At 47.6% G+C, this 21,810-nt stretch overlaps 1 protein-coding gene and 1 long non-coding RNA gene across 2 annotated transcripts in view; one reads left to right on the top strand and one right to left on the bottom strand.

Moving 5' to 3' along the window:
• LOC307218075 overlaps positions 1-21,810 on the top strand; it is a 343,388-nt gene that overhangs the window by 103,183 nt on the left and 218,395 nt on the right. The window lies entirely within an intron of this gene.
• The window catches only part of PABPC1L (poly(A) binding protein cytoplasmic 1 like), a 33,125-nt gene that overhangs the window by 9,697 nt on the left and 1,618 nt on the right, over positions 1-21,810 (bottom strand). Inside the window, exons 2-12 of the mRNA XM_079979277.1 lie at positions 18,765-18,976; positions 17,125-17,318; positions 16,428-16,543; positions 10,287-10,426; positions 9,533-9,627; positions 8,512-8,649; positions 6,579-6,674; positions 4,912-5,175; positions 3,951-4,041; positions 3,088-3,216; positions 2,048-2,187 (exon numbers count right to left, since the gene is read on the bottom strand). Coding sequence (XP_079835403.1) covers positions 2,048-2,187; positions 3,088-3,216; positions 3,951-4,041; positions 4,912-5,175; positions 6,579-6,674; positions 8,512-8,649; positions 9,533-9,627; positions 10,287-10,426; positions 16,428-16,543; positions 17,125-17,318; positions 18,765-18,957 — 1,596 coding nt within the window. The 5' untranslated portion in view covers positions 18,958-18,976. The remainder of the gene's footprint in view (positions 1-2,047; positions 2,188-3,087; positions 3,217-3,950; positions 4,042-4,911; positions 5,176-6,578; positions 6,675-8,511; positions 8,650-9,532; positions 9,628-10,286; positions 10,427-16,427; positions 16,544-17,124; positions 17,319-18,764; positions 18,977-21,810) is intronic.

Genomic DNA, 21,810 nt, shown 5'->3' with positions numbered 1-21,810 from the left:
AGGGCGAGGTGGATTCTGATGGCAGCAACTCCTCTTCCTGCACCATCTGAAGCTCCCTAAAGTAGGGAAGAGGAACCAGCTGCTCTTTTTTCCCCCAATAATATTTATTCAAGTTTTAAAAGGTTACAAAGAAGAACACAATATATAAAGACAAAACATATCCAAAAGAAAAATAAAAATAGGAAAATAAAAAAGCAAAAACAGCTAAAAAGGAAAAAAAAGATACAATCCAAAAAAGAAAAAAAGCGAAAGAACAAATTAAACCTTAATATAATTCCCTTTCTTAACTTATCTCCTTGACCTCCTCACATCTCCCCTCTTTGTATTCTAATTCATATAGATATTTCAGCAAATCCTTCACCTTATTTTTATCCTTATATCTTATCTTATTATACTGTAATTTCCCATTCTTTCTTTCACCAATTAACCATCCACTTTTACTTTATTTAATCTTATTTCTCACTAAAACTTATATATCTGAACTTATTCTTAGAACGTTTCCCCTAGGGTCAAAAAAAAAAATTCCATTCCACGATTTTCCCATCTCTCATTAAAAGAAAAAGAAAAAAACAAATTATATACATTTTAAATTCCCAATTTTCTTTCACCAACTCCCCTCCCCGGTTTCGGCCCCTAGCAATAGTTCCATCATTCTCGGAAAACCATCAACCCGGAGATCTTAAGTCTCTTTCATGTCCCCTCTGCCGGTCTTTTTGGTAATCTTTGGTGTTAAAGAACAGATCTCGGGGAAGCTCCAACCCATCGGTAGTCATAGAGGAACCAGCTGCTCTTGGGGCTGCAACTCCCATCTTCCCTAACTGCTGGTCAACAGTGTCTGGAGACAGGTCACGTATCCGCAGCTGTGACCAGAGGAGGAATGACCACTGGGAGGAGCTCAGAGAGAAGAAACACCACAGTGCATCAGCTGCAGCACAGCCGGATGCCTTCATCTGCCCCAGCTGCAACAAAACATGTCTCTCCCACATCAGTCTCTATAGCGATAGCAGGCGCTACAACCCTCCAGTGATTGGACCTCACCCCCCAAGGAACACTTTCATCAGGAGAAGCTGGAGAAATGAGAAGAGGGTGGCGTTCAGCTAAATTTTACCCACTGAAATTAACGCACGTGAGTAAGTTAGGTCCATTAATTCCAGTGGGTCTACTGTGAGCAGAACTGAATTGAACCCCCCCCCCCAAAGTGTCTTAGCAGAGAGTTCTGCTTAGTTCTTTTTACTGAAAGTAGACCCACGGACTTAGGCCACCACACATTCCTCTAAATCAAAGACGGGGACCTGTGTGATCTTTGGTTGGTCTGTTCCACTTTGGGAACCACTAATCCAGACCTAGGAGGGATGCGGGTGGCGCTGTGGGTTAAACCACAGAGCCTAGGACTTGCTGATCAGAAGGTCGGCAGTTCGAATCCCCGTGACGGGGTGAGCTCCCATTGCTCGGTCCCTGCTCCTGCCAACCTAGCAGTTTGAAAGCACGTCAAAGTGCAAGTAGATAAATAGGTACCGCTCTGGCGGGAAGGTAAATGGCGTTTCAGTGCGCTGCTCTGGTTCGCCAGAAGTGGCTTAGTCATGCTGGCCACATGACCTGGAAGCTGTACACCGGCTCCCTCAGCCAATAAAGCGAGATGAGCGCCACAACCCCAGAGTCGGTCATGACTGGACCTAATGGTCAGGGGTCCCTTTACCTTTACTTTAATCCAGACCAATTAAACGCCCAAAACTAGAACACGCTACAAGCCCAAACTCTAAAGGCTGCGTGCACAACATACATTGAAAGCACACTTAAAAAAACACATGACACACACAGAGAATCCAGGGAACTGCAGTTTATCCCTTTACAGAGCTATAATTCCCAGCACCCTTATTCTACAGTTCCCAGGATTTTTGCAAGGGGGCGGGGCGCGGAGCTTTAAATGTATGGTGTGTACACAGCCTATGTTAATGGCATGATCAGAAAAATCTTCCACATTAAGGAGTGGAGGGAGGAAAACATGGTCTATACAATATCCTTTGTTCCACAACTGAAGGCGAGTTACCTGGTGCATTGGCAGAGGTGCCATGGTGCCCAGTGGCTGGGCATTCCTCACGGCTGAAGAGTACTTGTACTGGGAAACGCCACGTGGTAGGGCTGTTGAGGAGGATGCCCGAGTGCTGATAGTCTGGGTTCCTATGTTGGCTGAAATGAGAACAGGAACAATTTGGAAGGGTACAGAGAGAGGAGAGATGACGTATCCCATCGTTAATGCCATGCAACCTTTGCAGAAGCCTTTTTAAAAGCAGGCTTCCCAAAATGGTGCAGAAGGCGGGGAAAAGAAGATGGCAGTTCTCAGCTGCAACCACAGCCTGCAACAAATAAATTTGAGAAGTCCTCTCAAAATCTCCACTGCAACGTCAGCACAATTGGGTGGTCCAATTGTAATAAAACACTCCTTTCATGTATACAAAGCAAGCAAAAGGATGAACCCACAGATGCCATTGAAGCAAAGGCTAAACCCCACACCAGCTCCTGATAATCCTTTTATAATAATAATAATAATAATAATAATAATATATTTATTATTTATACCCCGCCCATCTGGCTGGGCTTCTCCAGCCACTCTGGGCGACTTCCAAAAAAACATTAAAAGCTTCCCTAAACAGGGCTGCCTTCAGATGTCTTCTAAAAGTCTGGTAGTTGTTGTTCTCTTTGACATCTGGTGGGAGGGCGTTCCACAGGGAGGGCGCCACTACCGAGAAGGCCCTCTGCCTGGTTCCCTGTAACTTGGCTTCTCGTAGTGAGGGAACCGCCAGAAGGCCCTCGGTGCTGGACCTCAGGACCAAGGTCTGGAGGACGCATGGTAAGAGCAACTTGTGTACCTAATCTCTCAATTGCTATGGGAGCCCATAGAACTGAATGGCTCCCACTCAGCCTACCCTTATTGCCATCACCCTGCCACACGTTCCATTTCCTGGTAATGATACACTGTGACAGGTTCCCCCAAACTGGATTATGCATAAAATAATTGCCACCTGCATCTAAGCACACAGGCACGCACCATTCCGTTTGATGATGAACCATCCGCATTTCCTAACTTACCCACTCTCTGGGCATTGGGAGATACCCTGGGAGCCTGAGTGGACGCTTGTCTCATGGTGCTGATGTTGGACAGCGGGCGCCTGGGAGGTGCAGTAGTCCTCAGGACCGGGCTGGCTGGGTGATAGGATGCTAAAAACATTGAATACTTTCATCAGAATTTGGAGGCATAAGAAGCGGGGGGCATTCAGAGACGTTTTATCCACATAAATTAGTGAACATGGAAGAATAAGAAATCAAGATAACCAGCATTTTATTAAAGAATGGAAATGGTTTATTGAATAAATGAGCAAATTTAAGATAATTTGGATATGCAGAAGAAATTAAAAATAAATTTAAAGAACCGCAGAAAGAAGGGGAGGGAAGTTAAGTTTTGAAATGTTAAAATGATTGTAAAATTAGTGAAATGTATAAACCTGAAATATTTTTTAAAAATAAATAATATAAATAAATAAATAAATTAGTGAACATGTCTAAGTTAGGTCCATTAATTCTAATGGGTCTATTCTGACCAGAACTTAACTGAACACCACCCCTAGTGTCTTAGCAGAGAGTTCTGCTTAGTCTGTGGGTCTGCTTTCAGTAATGAGAACTAAGACCTCCACACATTCCTCTAACACAGAGATGGGGACCTGCGACCTATTGTTGGACTCCAACTTTCATGATCCCTGACCATGAGCTGGAGTCCAGCATCATCAGGTCCCCAACCCTGTGCTCTACTGAATTTGCATGCTGGCTTCACAAAAATACTGAGGTCCCAACACCGATCAATAGCATGGTAGGAGTTCCATACCAAGTGCAAACTTCACCCACATGCTCTGCAGAGGACCACGTCCTTTTTGGAAAAAACAAACAAGCAAACTCACAGGGAGGCCTGGAGGGCTGCATATTCCAACGGGAGACAGGGCGGACTTGGGCAACAGGGCTAGGACTGTAGAAAGTAGTTCTGGTTTGAGGCTAGAAAAAAGACCACGAAACAAAGAAAGAAGATACATTACTGTCCACACATCAGCCCTGGGGCAGCTTGGACTACTGAAAGCACCAAGCCTGGAATTTGAAAAGATATGTGGCAGTTCTTTTTGTGAAGTTTTACAGGAACCATCACCTTGAGGCAGATTAGGAAGACAGCTACAATAACACTAAACCATAGTTTGGCACTATATGTAATAAACTCACAGGAAGCCTCAGGCTCATGTTCTCCTTCAATGCCTGAGGGAGGAAATGACAAGGAAAACACCTCTTGAATGTACATCTGAGAAGAAAGAAGGCCCAGACTTTGCTGGGCTGAAACCTACAAGGTCTTCCAGGTTGACCTTTCCTCCAGGCTTCCCAAAGGAAACTTGAGGTACAGACCTGTTTCTCCTTTGCATATCATTTCCCCCTAAGGATTCTGGGACCTGCAGAATTCCCCGTGAAGAGTGATTGGTTGCTAAGCCACTCTGGGAATTGTAGCTCTGGGAGAGGAATAAGGCTCTTTTAACAACTCTACGCATCCTTAACAAACTGCAGGTCCCAGGATTCTATGGGGAAAGCCAGGACCGCTTTGGCTTGAACAACTCACAGCGGAACGGGTGGACTCTATTGCAAGATTTATTTATTTTTTTGTGGTGATGTAGGCAGAGATTTAAAAAGTTCTTATGGTGTTTGATCTGTGAAAACATTTTTATACATGCATCCTGTCATCTCCCAATATGGCAGTTAGATTGGAATGCAATGGATTTGCAAAGTGCATTAAGTTGCAGTGCAATAGCATCTTGTCTGCCATTGGTGCTAGTCAATGGGTTTCATAGAAGTAAGCTGTAATAGCAGCCTCTTTACAAACCTTACCTGTGGGAGGGAGGGCAGGAAATAACCTGTCGGAGGGAAGGAGCAGAGGATTGGACCAGGCAAGGCCCTCATGGTAGCTAGTCTCTGCATGTATTGGTTGGTGAGAATAGCTTTCCTCTCCTCTTTCCTTTGAGCAAGGGCCACATACAAAGGCTTGGCACTGACAATCCTCCCATTCATTTCAGTCACAGCCTTTGTGGCCTCTTCTGGGGATGAAAAACATACAAACCCAAAACCTTTGCTGTGTCCACCCTCTGTCATCACCTAAAATTGAAAATTAAAACACTGAGTCCACTGAGTGGATGGCAAACGGCAGTCTGAAGAGCACAGGCAGAGAGACACGGACATCGAGATCAGCAGAATAATTGGCAACTTTTCCTAACACACACAAATATACTCCTTGGGGTGAACTGCTCTTGAGCCCCACCAAACTCAATAGGAACAAAGGTCAACTCAAAGTCCTTGTTTTCACTAAATGGGGAGGCACTGAGCCATTATTACAATAAACATTCATTGTACCCTGACATAGCAGCAGGGGAGACATGGTGGCAGACACCTTCAAGCAAACCATCATAACTAAATGCACTGTTGCCTGATAATTTCAAAACTTCATGGATGGTCCCCAACTAAATAGGCTTGTAGATGCATCTGTACCAAATCTGCTGTAGAGAGTTTGCGGATCCCCACGCCCAGAAATAGACTTAGGGAGAAGAAAGGGTGGAGAAGTACCTCTGGGTAGCCAAACATCAATGTGCTGGTGGATCTATTTAGTTGGATTTCACACACAGTGGCCTCCACACCTCCCAGACTGGGGGCTTGCAGAGTTCCTAATAACTCTGTCAGCAGTCCCACAGCCATAGCTGTCAACTTTCAGATTTAAAAATAAGGGATCAGCAGTCTCATCTGTCCTGGGGACAGTCTATGGGATATCTAACAATCCGGGATAGCAGCGGGAAACGGCGCTGGAATAAGGGAATTTCCCACAAAAAAAGGGAAGGTTGACAGCTATGCCCACAGCCATGCCTCACTGCCTTGGCTGCCTTCCTTCTGTGAGCGCTGTAGTTTTTTGAAGGACTAGATGAAAGTAGTCCAGTAGCCAGAATTCCACATGGAATCATTGCAGAGAAGGCAAGGAGTGGATGGGGCAGATCACTGGATTATCCCAGTGGCAATTTCAGCCTCAAAACAGCAGATGAGGCAGCAAAACTGGACTGCTTTCTGGACTGCCTTGTTTTCAGACTGTAGGTGGAAGGCTCATGCAATTTCTCCTTCCATACCCGCACCCCCAAATCCCTGCATGTTAAAAAACATCAACAGCCTAGTGTTTTTGTGTTTTGATTTTTTTAAGGAGGAATATGGAAGGAGCAATCAATCACATGAGTCCTTGCCAATGGTCTGAATGAAAGTTTCACAGACAAAAGATATTTGGTTACAAACATAAGGGGCAGGATTCACCTAATGAGTCCCATCAGTGACAGACTTGCACAAGGTCTTCCACTTGTGCAGTGGGGCTTTTCCCTTTCCCCTGTGCCCCCTGAAATTGGCTTGGGGCAGGGAGAATGCCCTAAAACATGGGGGGGGGGGTTGTTCCATCTGAGAAGCTGACATGCTTGAGCGGATGGAACGTTCAACATAGATCAACATTGAATACCCACCATAGATCTTACCTTGGCACTAGTGATAGTTCCATAAGGAGAAAATTCGTTCCTCAGCCGTTCATCATCAATCCCATCATCCAGATTCTTTACATACAAGTTCACACCCTAGGAGCAAAGAGCACAGACACTTTCCCATGTGTTCATAATATTTTTTAAGTAACATTTATAACGCAGCTTTCCATTTTAAAATATGCACAAAAAATAATGTTTCCAACACTCAATCATAAGGCTGGAAGGGAACCAAATGCCATCCAAACCAACACCCAGCATTCAAAACTCCCATTGTTCTGGGTGCATTTTGCGACATGGAATTTCATTAGCGCGAGCAGTTTCTGAGCTCTTGGCACTGTACTGCACCTAAGATTTCAGATTAAAACTGCAGAGTGGGAGGAAAGGAGGACCTTTTCTGCCTCCCCACTTCCAGCTACTCTGAAGACTGGAGAAGAGACCCTCTTAAGAATATTAGGGGGGTGGGCAGGGGAAGGACTATACCATGTGAAAAATGGACATAATATTTTAGCTGCAGTTCATTCATTTTCAGCTTTGTATTCTTGTTATCAAAAAGCGTGCCCAGACATTCTGTTGTTGCTCCCATAACCTAGGTTTAAGGTGCCATTTAGCTCCTAGCTTTCATATCTCAGTTTCTAAGTGCCAACACCTCAATACAACATACACTACAGCTTATGTAAAGATCAGATTCCTGTAAGAAGGAATAGCACTAAATTGTTACTACCCATCACCTGCGTAGTGTTTTATAACGTTATTGCGCTTTCTCTCAATGAACGTCATCCAAATTTGCTGTGCTCAGGCGACAGAGCCCTTTAATCTGCTTTAATTGCACAATCCTAAATTCCCATTACAGTGGTACCTTGGGTTAAGTACTTAATTCGTTCTGGAGGTCCATTCTTAACCTGAAACTGTTCTTAACCTGAAGCACCACTTTAGCTAATGGGGCCTCCTGCTGCTGCCGCGCTGCCTGAGCACAATTTCTGTTCTCATCCTGAAGCAAAGTTCTTAACCCGAGGTACTATTTCTGGGTTAGTGGAGTCTGTAACCTGAAGCGTATGTAACCTGAAGCGTATGTAACCTGAGGTATCACTGTATGTGCTTGAATCCCACAAACAATATAGAGATTGTCTGGAGGCACCCTTCAAAGCTTTTACCTCAAGGGATAAGCAAACCAGCATTATTTTCATTGAATCTTTTTTTAAAAAAGGCATCAAGATAAAACCCAACAAATTTCATCCCTTGCCACAAACAGGAACCATTACCATGCACTGTCATTGCAGGTGACCTGTGCCTCAAAAAGGGACCACAGCTCATCAACACAGCACATGCATCCCGTGAAGGGGCCTTCAGGTTGAATTCCTGGCATCTGTCATTAGAGGAATCAGGGAGTAGCAGGCGACGGCAAAAGCCTGAGACCCTTGAAACCGTAGAGAACCATTGCCAGTCAAGAATAGATATGAAATGGCCTAACAAATGACCTGACCTGGTAAGCTGCTTATACTTCACTAGCTCTCAGTGAAGCAGGACTGAGAAATGTGGATTTCCTCTACATGGCCCAGTTACTTTACAGAATAATAATGGCTCAATCCTGGAAATTGTTTTACTGCTTTTAGTTTACTGAGTTTGGGATCTTTCCTATTTTACCCTTACATTATTTTATTGTAGACCAAGGGGGACATACAATTACAGGCTGAAATTTGTTTCCACTGTTTTGGGTACTGGAATTTAAATTGCTGTAATCCTTCTGCTGGTGAATGGTGGGTAATAAAGTTATTAGTAGCAGTAATAGAAACGATGCCTGCAAACAAATAAATAAATATTTATACTGGAGAGCAACCGCAGCATTTGAGATTTCGAAAGTCAGCAGGTGTGTTGCTTTTTTAAAAAAGTGTACCTTGCCACACCTGATGACCTCGTTGTCACTTAGCATTACCTGGTATCTGTTTACTCTCTCCTGTTTGATCTGCTCAAATTTGCGCTTCAGTTCACTCTGACGTTCCATCCTCTTCTGAGCTCGGCCAACATACACCATTCGCCCATTGATCTCCGTCCCATTCATGTCTTCAACAGCCTGCCAGGAGACCAGGTGTTAACATAGAGGGTTGTGCATAGGAAGAAGTCCCACGACTAACTCCACCCCTCAATGGACCACACATCCGTCTTGCAGAAAGATGCCCTTTGCTCTGTTTTAATTTTGTAATGAACTTTGCAAAGCCTTCGCTTCTGAGCTATCTGAAGCAATGAAATCCCCCTACCCACCACCAAGAGCAATTTAGTTGGTTCTGTAGCCATCATGCATTCATAGCGAACATGAGAGAGATTCATATGCACTCATCAAATACTGGAAGAGCTGTCACCCAAAAGAGGACAGATTCAGCAGTCCCCACCATATATTTAAAGCACGATTACACCACTTTCACAGGTATGGCTTCCCCAAAGAATCTTGGAAACTATAGTTTATCCATCATAGAGCTACAATTCCCAGCACCCTTAACAAATCACAGTTCCCAATATTATTTGTGGGAAAGCCTTTAAATGTATGATGTGAATGTGACAAGATTTCATTTCCTCTGCTGCACCAGCGGCTGCATCTCACTCGAATGTTAGGAGACAGTTCTTGCCGGTAAAATCAGTTTGGCAATGGAACCAATGATCAAAGCAACTGGATAGACTCTCCCTTGTGAGAGGTCTTTAAGCAGAAGCTATATGCAGCCATCTGTTGGGGTTGCTCTAGCTCTGGGACTTCCCACACTAGACAGCCTCCTCCAACTTTATGATCACAAAACAGGGAGGTCCTTGGTGGAGAAAGCCCATTTACTCTTTTAGGTGCACACGCATCCAAGTCAGGTCTTTCTCCCACCAACAAGTCTTCAGCTCCATCTCAACAGCTACATTCACTGGAACAGGAACAAGCAAGCAATGGGCACAGACAAATAGATCAAAGACCATCTTGCCTTCTGAGCATCTTCATGCTTCTCAAAGTTGACAAACCCAAACCCTTTTGAATGGCCTGCATTATCCATCATCACCTTGACGCTCAACGTCTTTCCTGGAAAGTAGAACAAGAAACTATAAGACAGTGTGACATTGCTGGAGCCACAAGTTACAATAGACTCACGTTGGTGCCATGCAATTGGGGCTATTGGGCGAAATCCAATGGTGCCTGTCCACCAGCGCAACAGAACAGTTTTGCCTGTCTGCCAGCAGAACAGATCCAGTTGACGGAATGGATTCCCCCTCATCGATGCCTCCAAAATCTGGCCTGGAGGGTTGAGGGATTCTCGGGAGCAGATTTGGGAGGATGCAGGAAATGTAGTGGGAAGATGAAGGAGACGTCCACTCACAAAAAAATGGATCTTACCCGCAATCTCTTATTATGTATGGGTAGAATCCGACATAAAGGCGAACGTTCCATCAGGGCAAGGATTTTTCCTTGTGCAACAGAACATTCTCTCCCTCTCCCTCTCCCTCTCCCTCTCCCCTCCTCTCCCTTGCTTGCACAACCCCGTTCAAAGCATTCCCCCGATCTTCTGGAGCAGATTTGCAAAAGGTGCACTTTGCATCGTATATGACACCAGGCTCAGGAAACAGGGGTGTTGTTCACCCAAAATAGTGTGGCAGCCCTATCTCTGAGGTCTGGCAGGCCTAATTAGGCTCACAGGCTGAAACTTCCCTGCCAATCACTACACTTCAAAGTGCCGCATTTACCAAATTTTGAGAATATTTCCTGTAGCCGCTCATCATGCATGTCATCCCCAAAGTTCTTGATATAGACATTGGTGAATTCCATTGCCTTGGCGCCATATTCTGCTTCCCGCTCTCGTCGAGATTTAAAATGGCCAACAAACCTGTAAATATGGCAAACGGTGAAGCCACTTTTTAAAATGCATTGTGTGTACCATAAGACGAGGCCAGGAAAACCTCCCAAGCTATATTAAGTAGGCAAGAACTGAGACAGCTTTATCGATCACCATGCTCTAATAAAGCCACAAGTGCCCAGTTTTGCCTTGTCAGTGCTCAGGAGACACCGTCATGAGGAGAGAGGCAGGATTATCTCTGTTTGGTGCAGCTCTAGAGACCTTTAAGCTAGGAGAGCCTGATCACGAGCAGTGATGTTATGTACTGAGTCGAATAGGATCCAAACTGCAGCAGTCTGATTGGTCCTAGAACAATAGGATCCAAAAGGCAGCAGTCTGATTGGTCCTAGAACAATAGGATTCAGAATGCAGTAATCTGATTGGTCCTAGAACAATGCAGCAGTATGATTGGTTGGCAGGAACCACCCAATCATGCTCCAGATTGAAGTGAATCCACAACCTGATTGGCTTACAGTAGAATGCCGGAGTTAGCCAATTATGTGCAGCCCATTGTGTAAATAATGTATATAAAGCAGATACTTGAGGGGACATTCATTCCTCCTCACCACTATGAGCTGAATAAAGAGCATGAAATCACTTTGCGACTCTGAGTATATTTCACTGGCGACGAAGGTGGGATCCCGCTGAGCTGACTGCAACACACAGCACCGCAGCACCGCCACCTGCCGCACCGCTGCCTCGCACCGTGTATCCAGGCTTCAGCTCCGGGACACAAGGAACTCAGAATGGCAACCGACAGCAGCTTCACACCGTTCAACCCAGCATCTGGAGACTGGGAAGCATACGCCTCCCGTTTCACCTTCCTCCTAGAAGCCAAAGGGGTCACCGATGACGAAGACGCCAAGAAGAGGGCAATATTCTTCAGCGTTTGCGGAGAGGAGACATTTGAAATCGCCCGGGCTCTCCTTGCGCCTGAAGACGTTGCTACTGTTCCATACAAAACAATAATGGAACAGCTGAAGGGGCACTTTTCGCCACAGCCCTCAGTGGTGGCTCGTCGAAATGCCTTCTACGCAAAGCGGCAAGCCCCTGGGGAAACCATAACTGGGTTTGTGACCTCTCTCCGCCAAGCCGCCCGGTTCTGCAACTTCTCAGAGCTGGAGAACATGCTTCGTGACCGCCTCGTCGGTGGCCTGAGGGATGAGAAGCTGCAACGACGCCTCTATGCTAAGAAGGACCTAGCGTTCCAGGTCGCTCTGGAGGAGGCCCTGGCAACGGAAGCTGCCGAGAGGTCGACGCAAGAGGCACGGCCGAGCCAGCCATCCCAACTGAGGGTCCACCACGAAGACCTCACCAACGACTCAGGATCTGACAGGGAGGAGATGCACCGAGTACAGCAGCGCACTCAAGCAGCCCACATATCACAGCTGCCTCAACAAGAAGGAGGGAACTGCGCAAGCTGTGGAGAAAGTCACGAGAGGAGGACCTGCCGTTTCCGCAACGCAGAGTGCAGGCAGTGCAGAAAAGTGGGACACATCGCCCGGGTGTGTCGGGCTCGGCCCACCCGACGCCAGGCATCAGATGACCAATCCAAGAACCCCAGGTCCCGGGGCCCAACGCACCAAGGCAACTCGACGGAGCTCACGGACTTTCAGGTATACCAGTTGCCCCACCCCAACGTAGAGAAAATTTATGTAGAGGTAAAGATAGAGGGGGCCCCATGCCGCATGGAGCTTGACACGGGTTCAACTCTATCCATAATCTCAGCAAGGACCTTAAGGAAACTGTGTCCTACTGGGGGTCCCAAACTCAGGCCGGCCCCATTCACCCTCCGGGACTTCCAGAAACGTAAGGTCCCCACAATGGGGGTGGGGACCTTCAGGGTGCAATACCGAGGGCGGACGCGGCAACTGGACTTACTTGTGGTCAAGGGCCCCTACATTAGTCTACTGGGATTGGCATGGTTTGGACCACTGGGGCTAGCTGTCACTGGGGTGAACCACACTAGCTTACAAGTGGACGTGGATGCCATATGCAAGGAATTTCCGGGGGTTTTCGACGGGAAATTGGGACAGTATACGGGCCCCCCCATTGCTCTACAGCTTGACCCCACAGTACGACCGGTCAGGCTCAAGGCCCGCCAGGTCCCGTTCGCCCTGAAACCCCGTATCGATGAGGAATTGGACTGGCTCATGGAGCAAGGAGTGCTGGAACCGGTGCCTAATGCCCCCTGGGAAACCCCAATCGTCACACCTGTCAAGTCTAATGGTTCAGACCGCATCTGCGCAGACTACAAATGTACCATAAACAAGGCCCTCACGGCCCATGCATACCCAGTGCCAGTGGTCAGCCATGTCCTTGCCACCCTGGCTGGGTCGAAAATTTTTGGCAAGCTGGACTTGGCCCAAGCATATCAACAGCTGCCAGTAGATGAGGCCACAGCAGAGGCACAGACGATTGTGACGCACAGAGGAGCATTCAGGGTAAAGCGGCTGTAATTCGGTGTCAGCGTGGCACCAGGCATCTTCCAGAATCTAATGGACTCTCTTCTTAAAGGGATTCCTGGCGTCACCCCCTTCTTCGATGATGTGTTGATTGCCGGGCCCACACCAGAGGAGTTTGAGGACCGCCTCCGCACCGTTCTGCACCGTTTCCAGACAGCAGGTCTCACGGTGAAGCGGGAAAAATGTCTACTAGGAGTGCCCCAGGTGGACATTCTGGGATTTATGGTGGACGCAGAAGGGGTCCACCCAACTGGGGACAAGGTACGGGCCATTTGTGATGCCCCAGCGCCCAAGAACAAGACTGAACTGCAGGCCTTCTTGGGACTATTGAACTTTTACCATTCCTTCCTTCCCCACAAGGCGGCAGTAGTGGAGCCCCTACACAGGCTCCTGGACAAGCGGGCCCCTTGGGTGTGGGGCCAGCGCCAGGAGGCCGCATTCCAGGCAGTCAAGGACTTGCTTGTCTCAAACTCGGTCTTGGCACACTTCGACGAGAGGCTGCCGGTGGTGCTAGCATGCGACGCCTCGCCCTATGTCATTGGCGCTGTCCTTGGACACCAACTCCCAGATGGAAGAGAGGTACCGGTGGCATACTTTTCCCAGACACTCAACGCAACCGAGTGGAACTACTCACAAATTGACAAGGAGGGTCTGGCAATCGTGAAGGGAGTTAAAAAATTCCATGATTTCTTGTACGGGCGGCCCTTCACCGTGGTGACTGACCACAAACCGTTGCTTGGCTTGTTTGCCCCCGAAAAGCAGACCCCCCAAGTGCTGTCTCCTCGCGTCCTCAGGTGGTCAATTTTCCTTGCCAGCTACCAGTATGCACTAATTCACCGCCCTGGGAAGGCGATGGGCCATGCGGACGTCCTCAGCAGGCTACCACTACCGGAAGCAGGCCCCGACCCAGCACCTGCACAAGAGGTTATGAGCCTGGAGCTGCTTCCCGACCGCCCCATTCAGGCACAAGAAGTTGCACACCATTCCAAGAAAGATAGGGTCATATCCCGGGTCCTGGACTGGGTGTGGAGGGGATGGCCCAGCAGCAGCCCCGGGCCAGAATTCGCCGGCTACACAACCCACAAACATGAACTGTCGGCCCACAAGGGGTGCCTGTTATGGGGAAGCAGGGTCGTTGTTCCCCAGCCCCTCCGCAAAAGGGTCCTCACAGCCCTACACGAGACACACCCAGGGGTAGTAAGAATGAAGGCCCTTGCCAGGAGTTATGTGTGGTGGCCGGGGATCGACGGAGAGATAGAGGCCTGGGTCAAACACTGCCAGGCCTGCCAAGAATCCCGCCCAGATCCCCCAAGGGCCCCAGTCCAGTCCTGGGAGTCTGCCCGAGCACCATGGTCACGCCTGCATGTGGACTTCGCTGGCCCCTTTCAGGGGAAAACATTCTTCATAGTGGTGGACTCCTACACCAAATGGCTGGAAGTCGCACTGGTACCATCCACTTCTACGTCTGCAGCCATCCGGGTACTACGTAGGCTGTTTGCAACCCACGGGCTCCCTGACACTCTCGTCTCAGACAACGGGACTGCATTTACGTCAGGAGAATTCCAAACCTTCACAGCGCAGAACGCCATCCGCCACATCCGTTCGGCGCCATTCCACCCTGCCACCAATGGCCAAGCAGAACGCATGGTGCGGACCACCAAGGAAACCCTTCGCCGCATGACACAAGGGGATTGGGAGTACCGCCTTGCCACATTCCTTCTAGCACAGCACAGCACCCCCAGCTCAACGACTGGCCGGAGCCCCGCTGAACTACTAATGGGTCGGCGCCTTGCAATCAGATTGGACCGCCTTCACCCCGATAGAGCTCAGGATGAGGTAGTGGTGGGGGAAGGCAGGAACCCCCGGACCTTCGAGGCCCAGGACCCAGTGTACGCAAAGAATTTTGGGGCAGGCCCTGCATGGGTACCCGCCACAGTCACCAGGGTCACTGGCCCCGTGTCGTACGAGGTGCTAACAGATGGAGGGCAATGCTGGCGCCGCCACTGCGACCAGATACGCCGACGATTCCCGGGAGAAAACCAGGAGGAGGAGGACAGGTCAGAGGAGTCCCAAGGGAACAGTGGGGCAGTGAGGCTCATAGAGCAGCAGGGGCCAGCAGGAGAGGCAGAATCAGTAAATACAGAGAGGACCTGTGAGGCCAAAAGGACACCGGAACCAGAACCACGACTGAGCGAGCCGGTTGCGCCAGACCAAACAGCCCCATCACAGCCAGCATCCTTGGAACACGAGCCAGAACCTGAACCCCGGACCAGGGAACACCCCAGGCCGCAACGCACACGTAGGCCGCCAGCGTACCTTGAGGACTATGAATGCGACCTCCCGGGCAGGACTGGAACTTAGAGGGGAGGGGTGTTATGTACTGAGTCGAATAGGATCCAAACTGCAGCAGTCTGATTGGTCCTAGAACAATAGGATCCAAAAGGCAGCAGTCTGATTGGTCCTAGAACAATAGGATTCAGAATGCAGCAATCTGATTGGTCCTAGAACAATGCAGCAGTATGATTGGTTGGCAGGAACCACCCAATCATGCTCCAGATTGAAGTGAATCCACAACCTGATTGGCTTACAGTAGAATGCCGGAGTTAGCCAATTATGTGCAGCCCATTGTGTAAATAATGTATATAAAGCAGATACTGAGGGGACATTCATTCCTCCTCACCACTATGAGCTGAATAAAGAGCATGAAATCACTTTGCGACTCTGAGTATATTTCAAGTGATAACATTGCTCATGCCTGTATTTTGCATCAACCTTGCAGGGTGGATTTCAGCTGTAACCACTGGTCTTCTTAAGGCAGTGTAGAGAAAACTGTGAATTGGCAAGGCATCTTCTAGACAAAGGATTTATAGAGCACATGAAACAGTGAGGGCTCGTCCCCCCTTCGCTCGTCCCATGCCTAGAAAGCATGGTTCCAAGTGGTTTCCTACTTGTCCTTTCCGAATACAGGTCTGAGTGGTTTTCTGTTTGCCTCACAACTTGCCCCAGGAAAACCAGCTCTTTAGTGCTGAATTGGAGCAAACATCAATCCAAGGAAAACCCAGTTGACGCATGCTCCAATTCAATGTGAAAGAGCGGGTTTTCCTGGGAGGAGAAGCGGTGGAACAAGTGGAAGTCTGGATGAGCTGTTGCTCTTCCGGCCAACTGTGTTGCTGCTGGAAATGCACATTTTCTATACTCACAGGGGAAACGAATTAGTGACCTTATGGACTGTTTCGCATGCTAAACTTGCCCTAAAATATTGGATACTCGCATTTACTTACAAATATTCTTGTTATTCTATCATTTGATACATGTTTCCAAGGAAATTTGTTGCACCTTTTACTAACCTTGGTTTTCCTTTGTGCTTAAACCCTTATTCTAAATTGTGTTCTGCATAGGAGGGGCTCTGTTATTTACTTATGTGTGCAATGCATCTAACATATTAAGAGGGTCAACAACATTTGATCTCGCAGTCACCCACTTCAACCATACCTGCACCCTAGCTCCCAACCCAAGCTTCCACTTACACCTTACGGTCATTGAGGAGCATTCCATTCATCGTGTCAATTGCTCTGTTTGCTGCCTCATGGGTCTCAAAATGGACAAAGCCATAACCTCGGGATCCATTCTCATCACAAACAACCTGTTAAGACATGGGTGGGTATGAGGGAAGAGAAAAAAAAGGAAGTCATACAACTGAAAACGAAAAAGATGGGCCATTGATTTCCCCCCAGTTTACATGTATATCTGCTCAGTGGTTACAAAGCCCCCCTAAACAGTGCCACTGAGTCACAGACACATTTTGTTGTAACCCTAATCAATGGGGCCCATCAACAATGAGTAAAAACCTTGGTTTCAAATAGAGAGAGAAAAGAACTTGAAGAAAATCGGAATGGGGTTGGTGTCTAATTCAATGAGGTCTCTCTCAGTACTGAAGTGCTGTTTCTTTGGATCAGCAGAGAAGTTCTGAGATTGAAGGAACCATTGTGATGCTAGAGGGGGTGGGAAATTGCCCAAAGTGTTTTGCCTAGAGGCTACCTCAAGATTGTTTTGAATTTTAAAATACCACCCACCAAATGTTATTACACAAAAGTGAAGCCAGACTGCTTAGAAACCACTGGTCAAAAATTGAATAGATCAGGATAAAAGGAATGATAGACAACACATATACTAGAATGCTCAAAGCAGATCAGGTGATGTTATTTCTGCCAGTGACATAGCTACCTTGCAAGAAAGGATATTTCCAAAGGCTGAGAATGTATCATACAAAGCTTTGTTATCAATGGAATCGTCCAGGTTCTTGATGAAGATGTTCCCAACGCCTGATTTCCTGAGTCCTGGGTCCCGTTGGGACCACATGATGCGAATGGGTCGGCCTTTTATCACTTCAAAATTCATGGTATCCAAGGCCCGCTCAGCTATCAGGGGAGGGAAAGCTCATTTGTTTACACAGAAACAAAAACCGAAAGCTGGAAGCAAAGAAGCCCAGTCTCTCACCTTGCAAACAGCTGTGTGTGAGCACATTCATTTTACTACCAACAGGGAAGATCGCAAAGTCGACAGGAGTGGGGCTTAAGAAATTGGTGTTAAGAAGAGAAGCTCTGGCTTCTGGAAAAAAATGACTGGAAGCTGTAGGTACAAATAACTTGCCATGGTTTCTAAGTCAACTATCTGTAAACAAGACCATAGCTGCATCATGGGTCAAGTGGCAAAGGCCATTAGATGCAGGACTGGGGAAGATACGACCCTTCAGATATTGTTGTGCTGCAACTCCCACTGATCACCAGCCCCACTTGCTGGGGCTGATGGGAAATAAATCCACAGATGTTTTATTCCTCCTGTGGGACATTTGCAACGGCTAATCTTAATCACTGTGGCCTAGTGAACAGGGCAAGGCTGAAGCTTCCTTTCACTTCGGTTTAGCTCAACACTTATCTTACAGCTACCAGAAAGTATTTGGAACACAAAAGGTTACTTGCCAGCTAATTTCTAAATGTTCAGATCCCCTAAATGGGGATCAAAATGAGTACTGTAGAGCCCCAAACTCTGCTTGAAAGCAGAGCCTGAGTTGCCTTTTTGCCTGGCAAAACTTGCTTCGTTTTCCAGAGGAAGATAGTCATGGGCACATCATGCAATAATAATAATAATTTATTATTTGTACCCCATCCATCTGGCTGGGTTTCCCCAGCCACTCTGGATGGCTTCCACAGAGACCAAAAATACACTAAAATGTCACACATTAAAAATTTCCCTGAACCGGGCTGCCTTAAGATATCTTCTGAATGTCAGATAGTTGTTTATCTCTTTGACATCTGATGGGAGGGCGTTCCACAGGACGGGCGCCACTACCGAGAAGGCCCTCCATACGACATGGATTTATCAGGCTGCAGCTGAGGGAGAGATGGGAAGCAGGGCCACTTCATGAGCTCATCTGAAACCAAAAACATTTGGATCCCCCTCTCTCTCCAGACCAACAATGGGGCACCTGAGGACCTCCAGATGACGGTGAACTACAGTTCCCAGCAACCCCTGGCCATGCTGGCCAGGGCTGATGGGAGTTGGAGTCCAACAACATCCAGAGGATAGCAGTCTCCCCACCTGTGCACCAAACCCTTTCCCTCTCCACTATTATAAGAACTTTATTAACTAGCGCCAGAGTTTGCTCCCTTTTCTTTCTCTGCTCCTTTTCCTTTCGTGTCCTGCCTTTGAGATAGCCTCTGACTTCAGGCAACACAGTATTACGGTACTTTTTATTGATCTGTAATCTACCCTGGAAGTCTTTTCAGCTGAAGAATGGAGCAAAGATATTTGATGCAAACAAAATACAACATTTGAGAGTTTAGAAGACGTTCTCACTCACTTACCATCAGCAGGCTGTTGAAAATTTATGTAGGCATAACCTAGTGATCGGCGTGTGGAGACATCTCGGCAAACTCTGATGGACAGAATTGGTCCAGCAGGCGAGAATTTCTCGTACAACATGGCTTCGGTTACATCCGGGTGCAAGTCGCCCACATAGAGGGAGGCTAGCGGATATCCTGGGCCACTAGCATTCATGGTCAATCATGCAGTTTAACTTGGGAAGTGAAGCAAAACCTAGTTACTCCCAGGCAGCATAACAGGGATCTTTAGAGATGCAAAAACAGCAGGACTCTATAGGGTAGATTCCATGTAAACCTCTGACTGAGCTCTTGAAGTTGCCTGCAAATGAAACCCACTATATCCAGAGTCATTTTCACCACGTTTCTCCCCTCCCTGCCCATGCTATGTAAATAGGAGTAACACATGTATTTACTAATGTATATTAGTACGTCTGGGACGCGGGTGGCGCTGTGGGTAAAACCTCAACGCCTAGGACTTGCTGATCGCATGGTCGGCGGTTCGAATCCCCGCGGTGGGGTGCGCTCCCGTCATTTGGTCCCAGCGCCTGCCAACCTAGCAGTTCGAAAGCACCCCTGGGTGCAAGTAGATAAATAGGGACTGCTTACCAGCGGGAAGGTAAATGGCGTTTCCGTGTGCTGCGCTGGCTCGCCAGATGCAGCTTAGTCACGCTGACCACGTGACCTGGAAGTGTCTGCGGACAGCGCTGGCTCCCGGCCTCTAGAGTGAAATGAGGGCACAACCCTAGAGTCTGTCAAGACTGCCCCTTACGGGCAGGGGTACCTTTACCTTATTAGTACGTCTGCATAGATTTTATACAAGGTATAAAGGTAAAGGTAAAGGGACCCCTGACCATTGGGTCCAGTCGTGGCCGACTCTGGGGTTGCGGCGCTCATCTCGCTTTATTGGCCGAGGGAGCCGGCGTACAGCTTCCAGGTCATGTGGCCAGCATGACTAAGCCGTTTCTGGTGAACCAGAGCAGCGCACGGAAATGCTGTTTACCTTCCCACCAAAGCGGTACTTATTTATCTATTTGCACTTTGACATGCTTTCAAACTGCGAGGTTGGCAGGAGCAGGGACCGAGCAACGGGAGCTCACCCCATCGCGGGGATTCGAACCGCCGACCTTCTGATTGTCAAGTCCTAGGCTCTGTGGTTTAACCCACAGCGCCACCCGCATCCCCTATACAAGGTATCTGACATGCAAAGCTGCACCCGACAAGTTTCATGCTTAGCAGAACAGAATTCCGCTCATGTAGAGGGACTTGCACCCCTTGCTTCTATAATATTGTCTGGAGGGTTGGGACTCGGGAGACTCTCTGGAGAAGGAATGGGGAAGTCCGCTCATGCAACAATTCAACCCATACTCCACTATGCAGGCACTATTACAACCTCTTTGTCCCCTTGGATAGCACCTCCACACCATAATACACCATAGGTAATAATAAACAGAAGAGGGTGTGTGTGTGTGTGTGTGTGTGTGTGTGTGTGTGTACAGAGAGAGAGAACATGAGAAATTATGGTGCATTAGAGATCCATAACCCATGTGCTGAGACTTCTGCATTGCAGGGGGTTGTGCTAGATGACCCTCAGGGTCCCTTCTAACTCTATGATTTTATGGTCCCAACATCCTCAAGTTGTTTTGACCTGCAACTCCCATCAGCCCCACCCAGTAGGGCCACTAGCCTGAGATGATGGGAACTGCAAGCCAACAAATTCTGGAACACAACAGGTTGAGTGGAAGGGTGTAATACAGAGGTTCCCAAACTTTTTCATGCCGCCTCGGTTCCATAAACTCATCTCCAGTTCCCCCTACCCTATAAAAATTATTATTCAGAACAGTGGTTGGCACAATCACTTAAGGAAGATAAGGACACAATACAATTCAAAACGGTAACAACTGAACATCTCTTCACACACCTATCAGAACGATTTAGTTTTAATTAACCAGTTCAACCAAACTGATGAACTTGATCCAGTGATGCCAGATTTTCAAAGTTCCCCTGTCACTCCCTTAACTCTCAGAGGGGCCCCTCTAGGTAACCCACCCGCCCCCACCCACAATAGAGGGATATCTCCCACTTTGGGACCCAATGGGGTCATATAGGGTCCAATGCTCACCAGCAGATTACAGGAGCCAAGTGGGGTAACATTCAACAGAGGATCTGGACACGACACTGCATAAATTTAAGGATGACTCCCAAAAGATGTGCTGTGTTATATTCCTACAGCCAGCCTTCCTTGTTAGGTGGGGCAGCCACATTTCTAGGTGGGGGCATTTTTTGGGTGGAGAGGGGTGTCAGTCAATTCAGTGCCAACTCATTGGTAGAGAGGATTTGAGGGCCAGGGAAAGGCAGCAACCTTCCCCCTCGCTCCTCCGCACAGGAAGTGTGTGTTAATTTGATGTTCACATAGCCCATTAGGTAAGTTAAGAGAAAATTTACACCAGGAATTAAATGACTGGCATATTTTCTTGTTTCCTGGGGGGGCGGGGAGATGACAAGGATACAGTGAACAGGGGGATACCAACAAGTGTAAAAGAAAGGAAGCAGTTTAAGTTATAACTAAAAAGTTGAAAACTGGTGTGGAGCTTGTTTTCTCTCTCAAAAAAACAACAACATAAAACAACAACCCAGTTTTAATCTTGTATCACGATACCATAAAACAAGTTTACAAATGAAGAACCACTTAGATTGCAACCATAGTCAAGCATTTGGGGAGAGTGCTGCTGAGAAAAATATGCATTACAAAACAAACTTAGGGGCAGAGAGAAAAGTTTAGGGTGTGTTTGTTAACTCCCCCTTGAGGGTCCCTCCTCCTAGTCTTGTTCCTGACCTTTAGATTTTCCTTCCTGCTGGACAATTAAGGGGAAACCTTTTAACTAAGCAATTGGAAACTAATTGTGGAAAGTAACTAGACTTGTTTTTAACTGGTTGCTTAGTTGATTTTTCTGTCCAGAAATGGTCCCACACTGAACGGCACACATTGGGAAAATCAGAGATAAGGCCTGAGTCACAGCCTAGGTTACAA

This window comes from Podarcis cretensis (genome assembly GCF_951804945.1).
Source record: "Podarcis cretensis genome assembly, chromosome: 6".
Taxonomy (NCBI): domain Eukaryota; kingdom Metazoa; phylum Chordata; class Lepidosauria; order Squamata; family Lacertidae; genus Podarcis; species Podarcis cretensis.
Note: the sequence above shows the minus strand (reverse complement) of the source record. Positions and strands in the feature narration are given on the sequence as shown.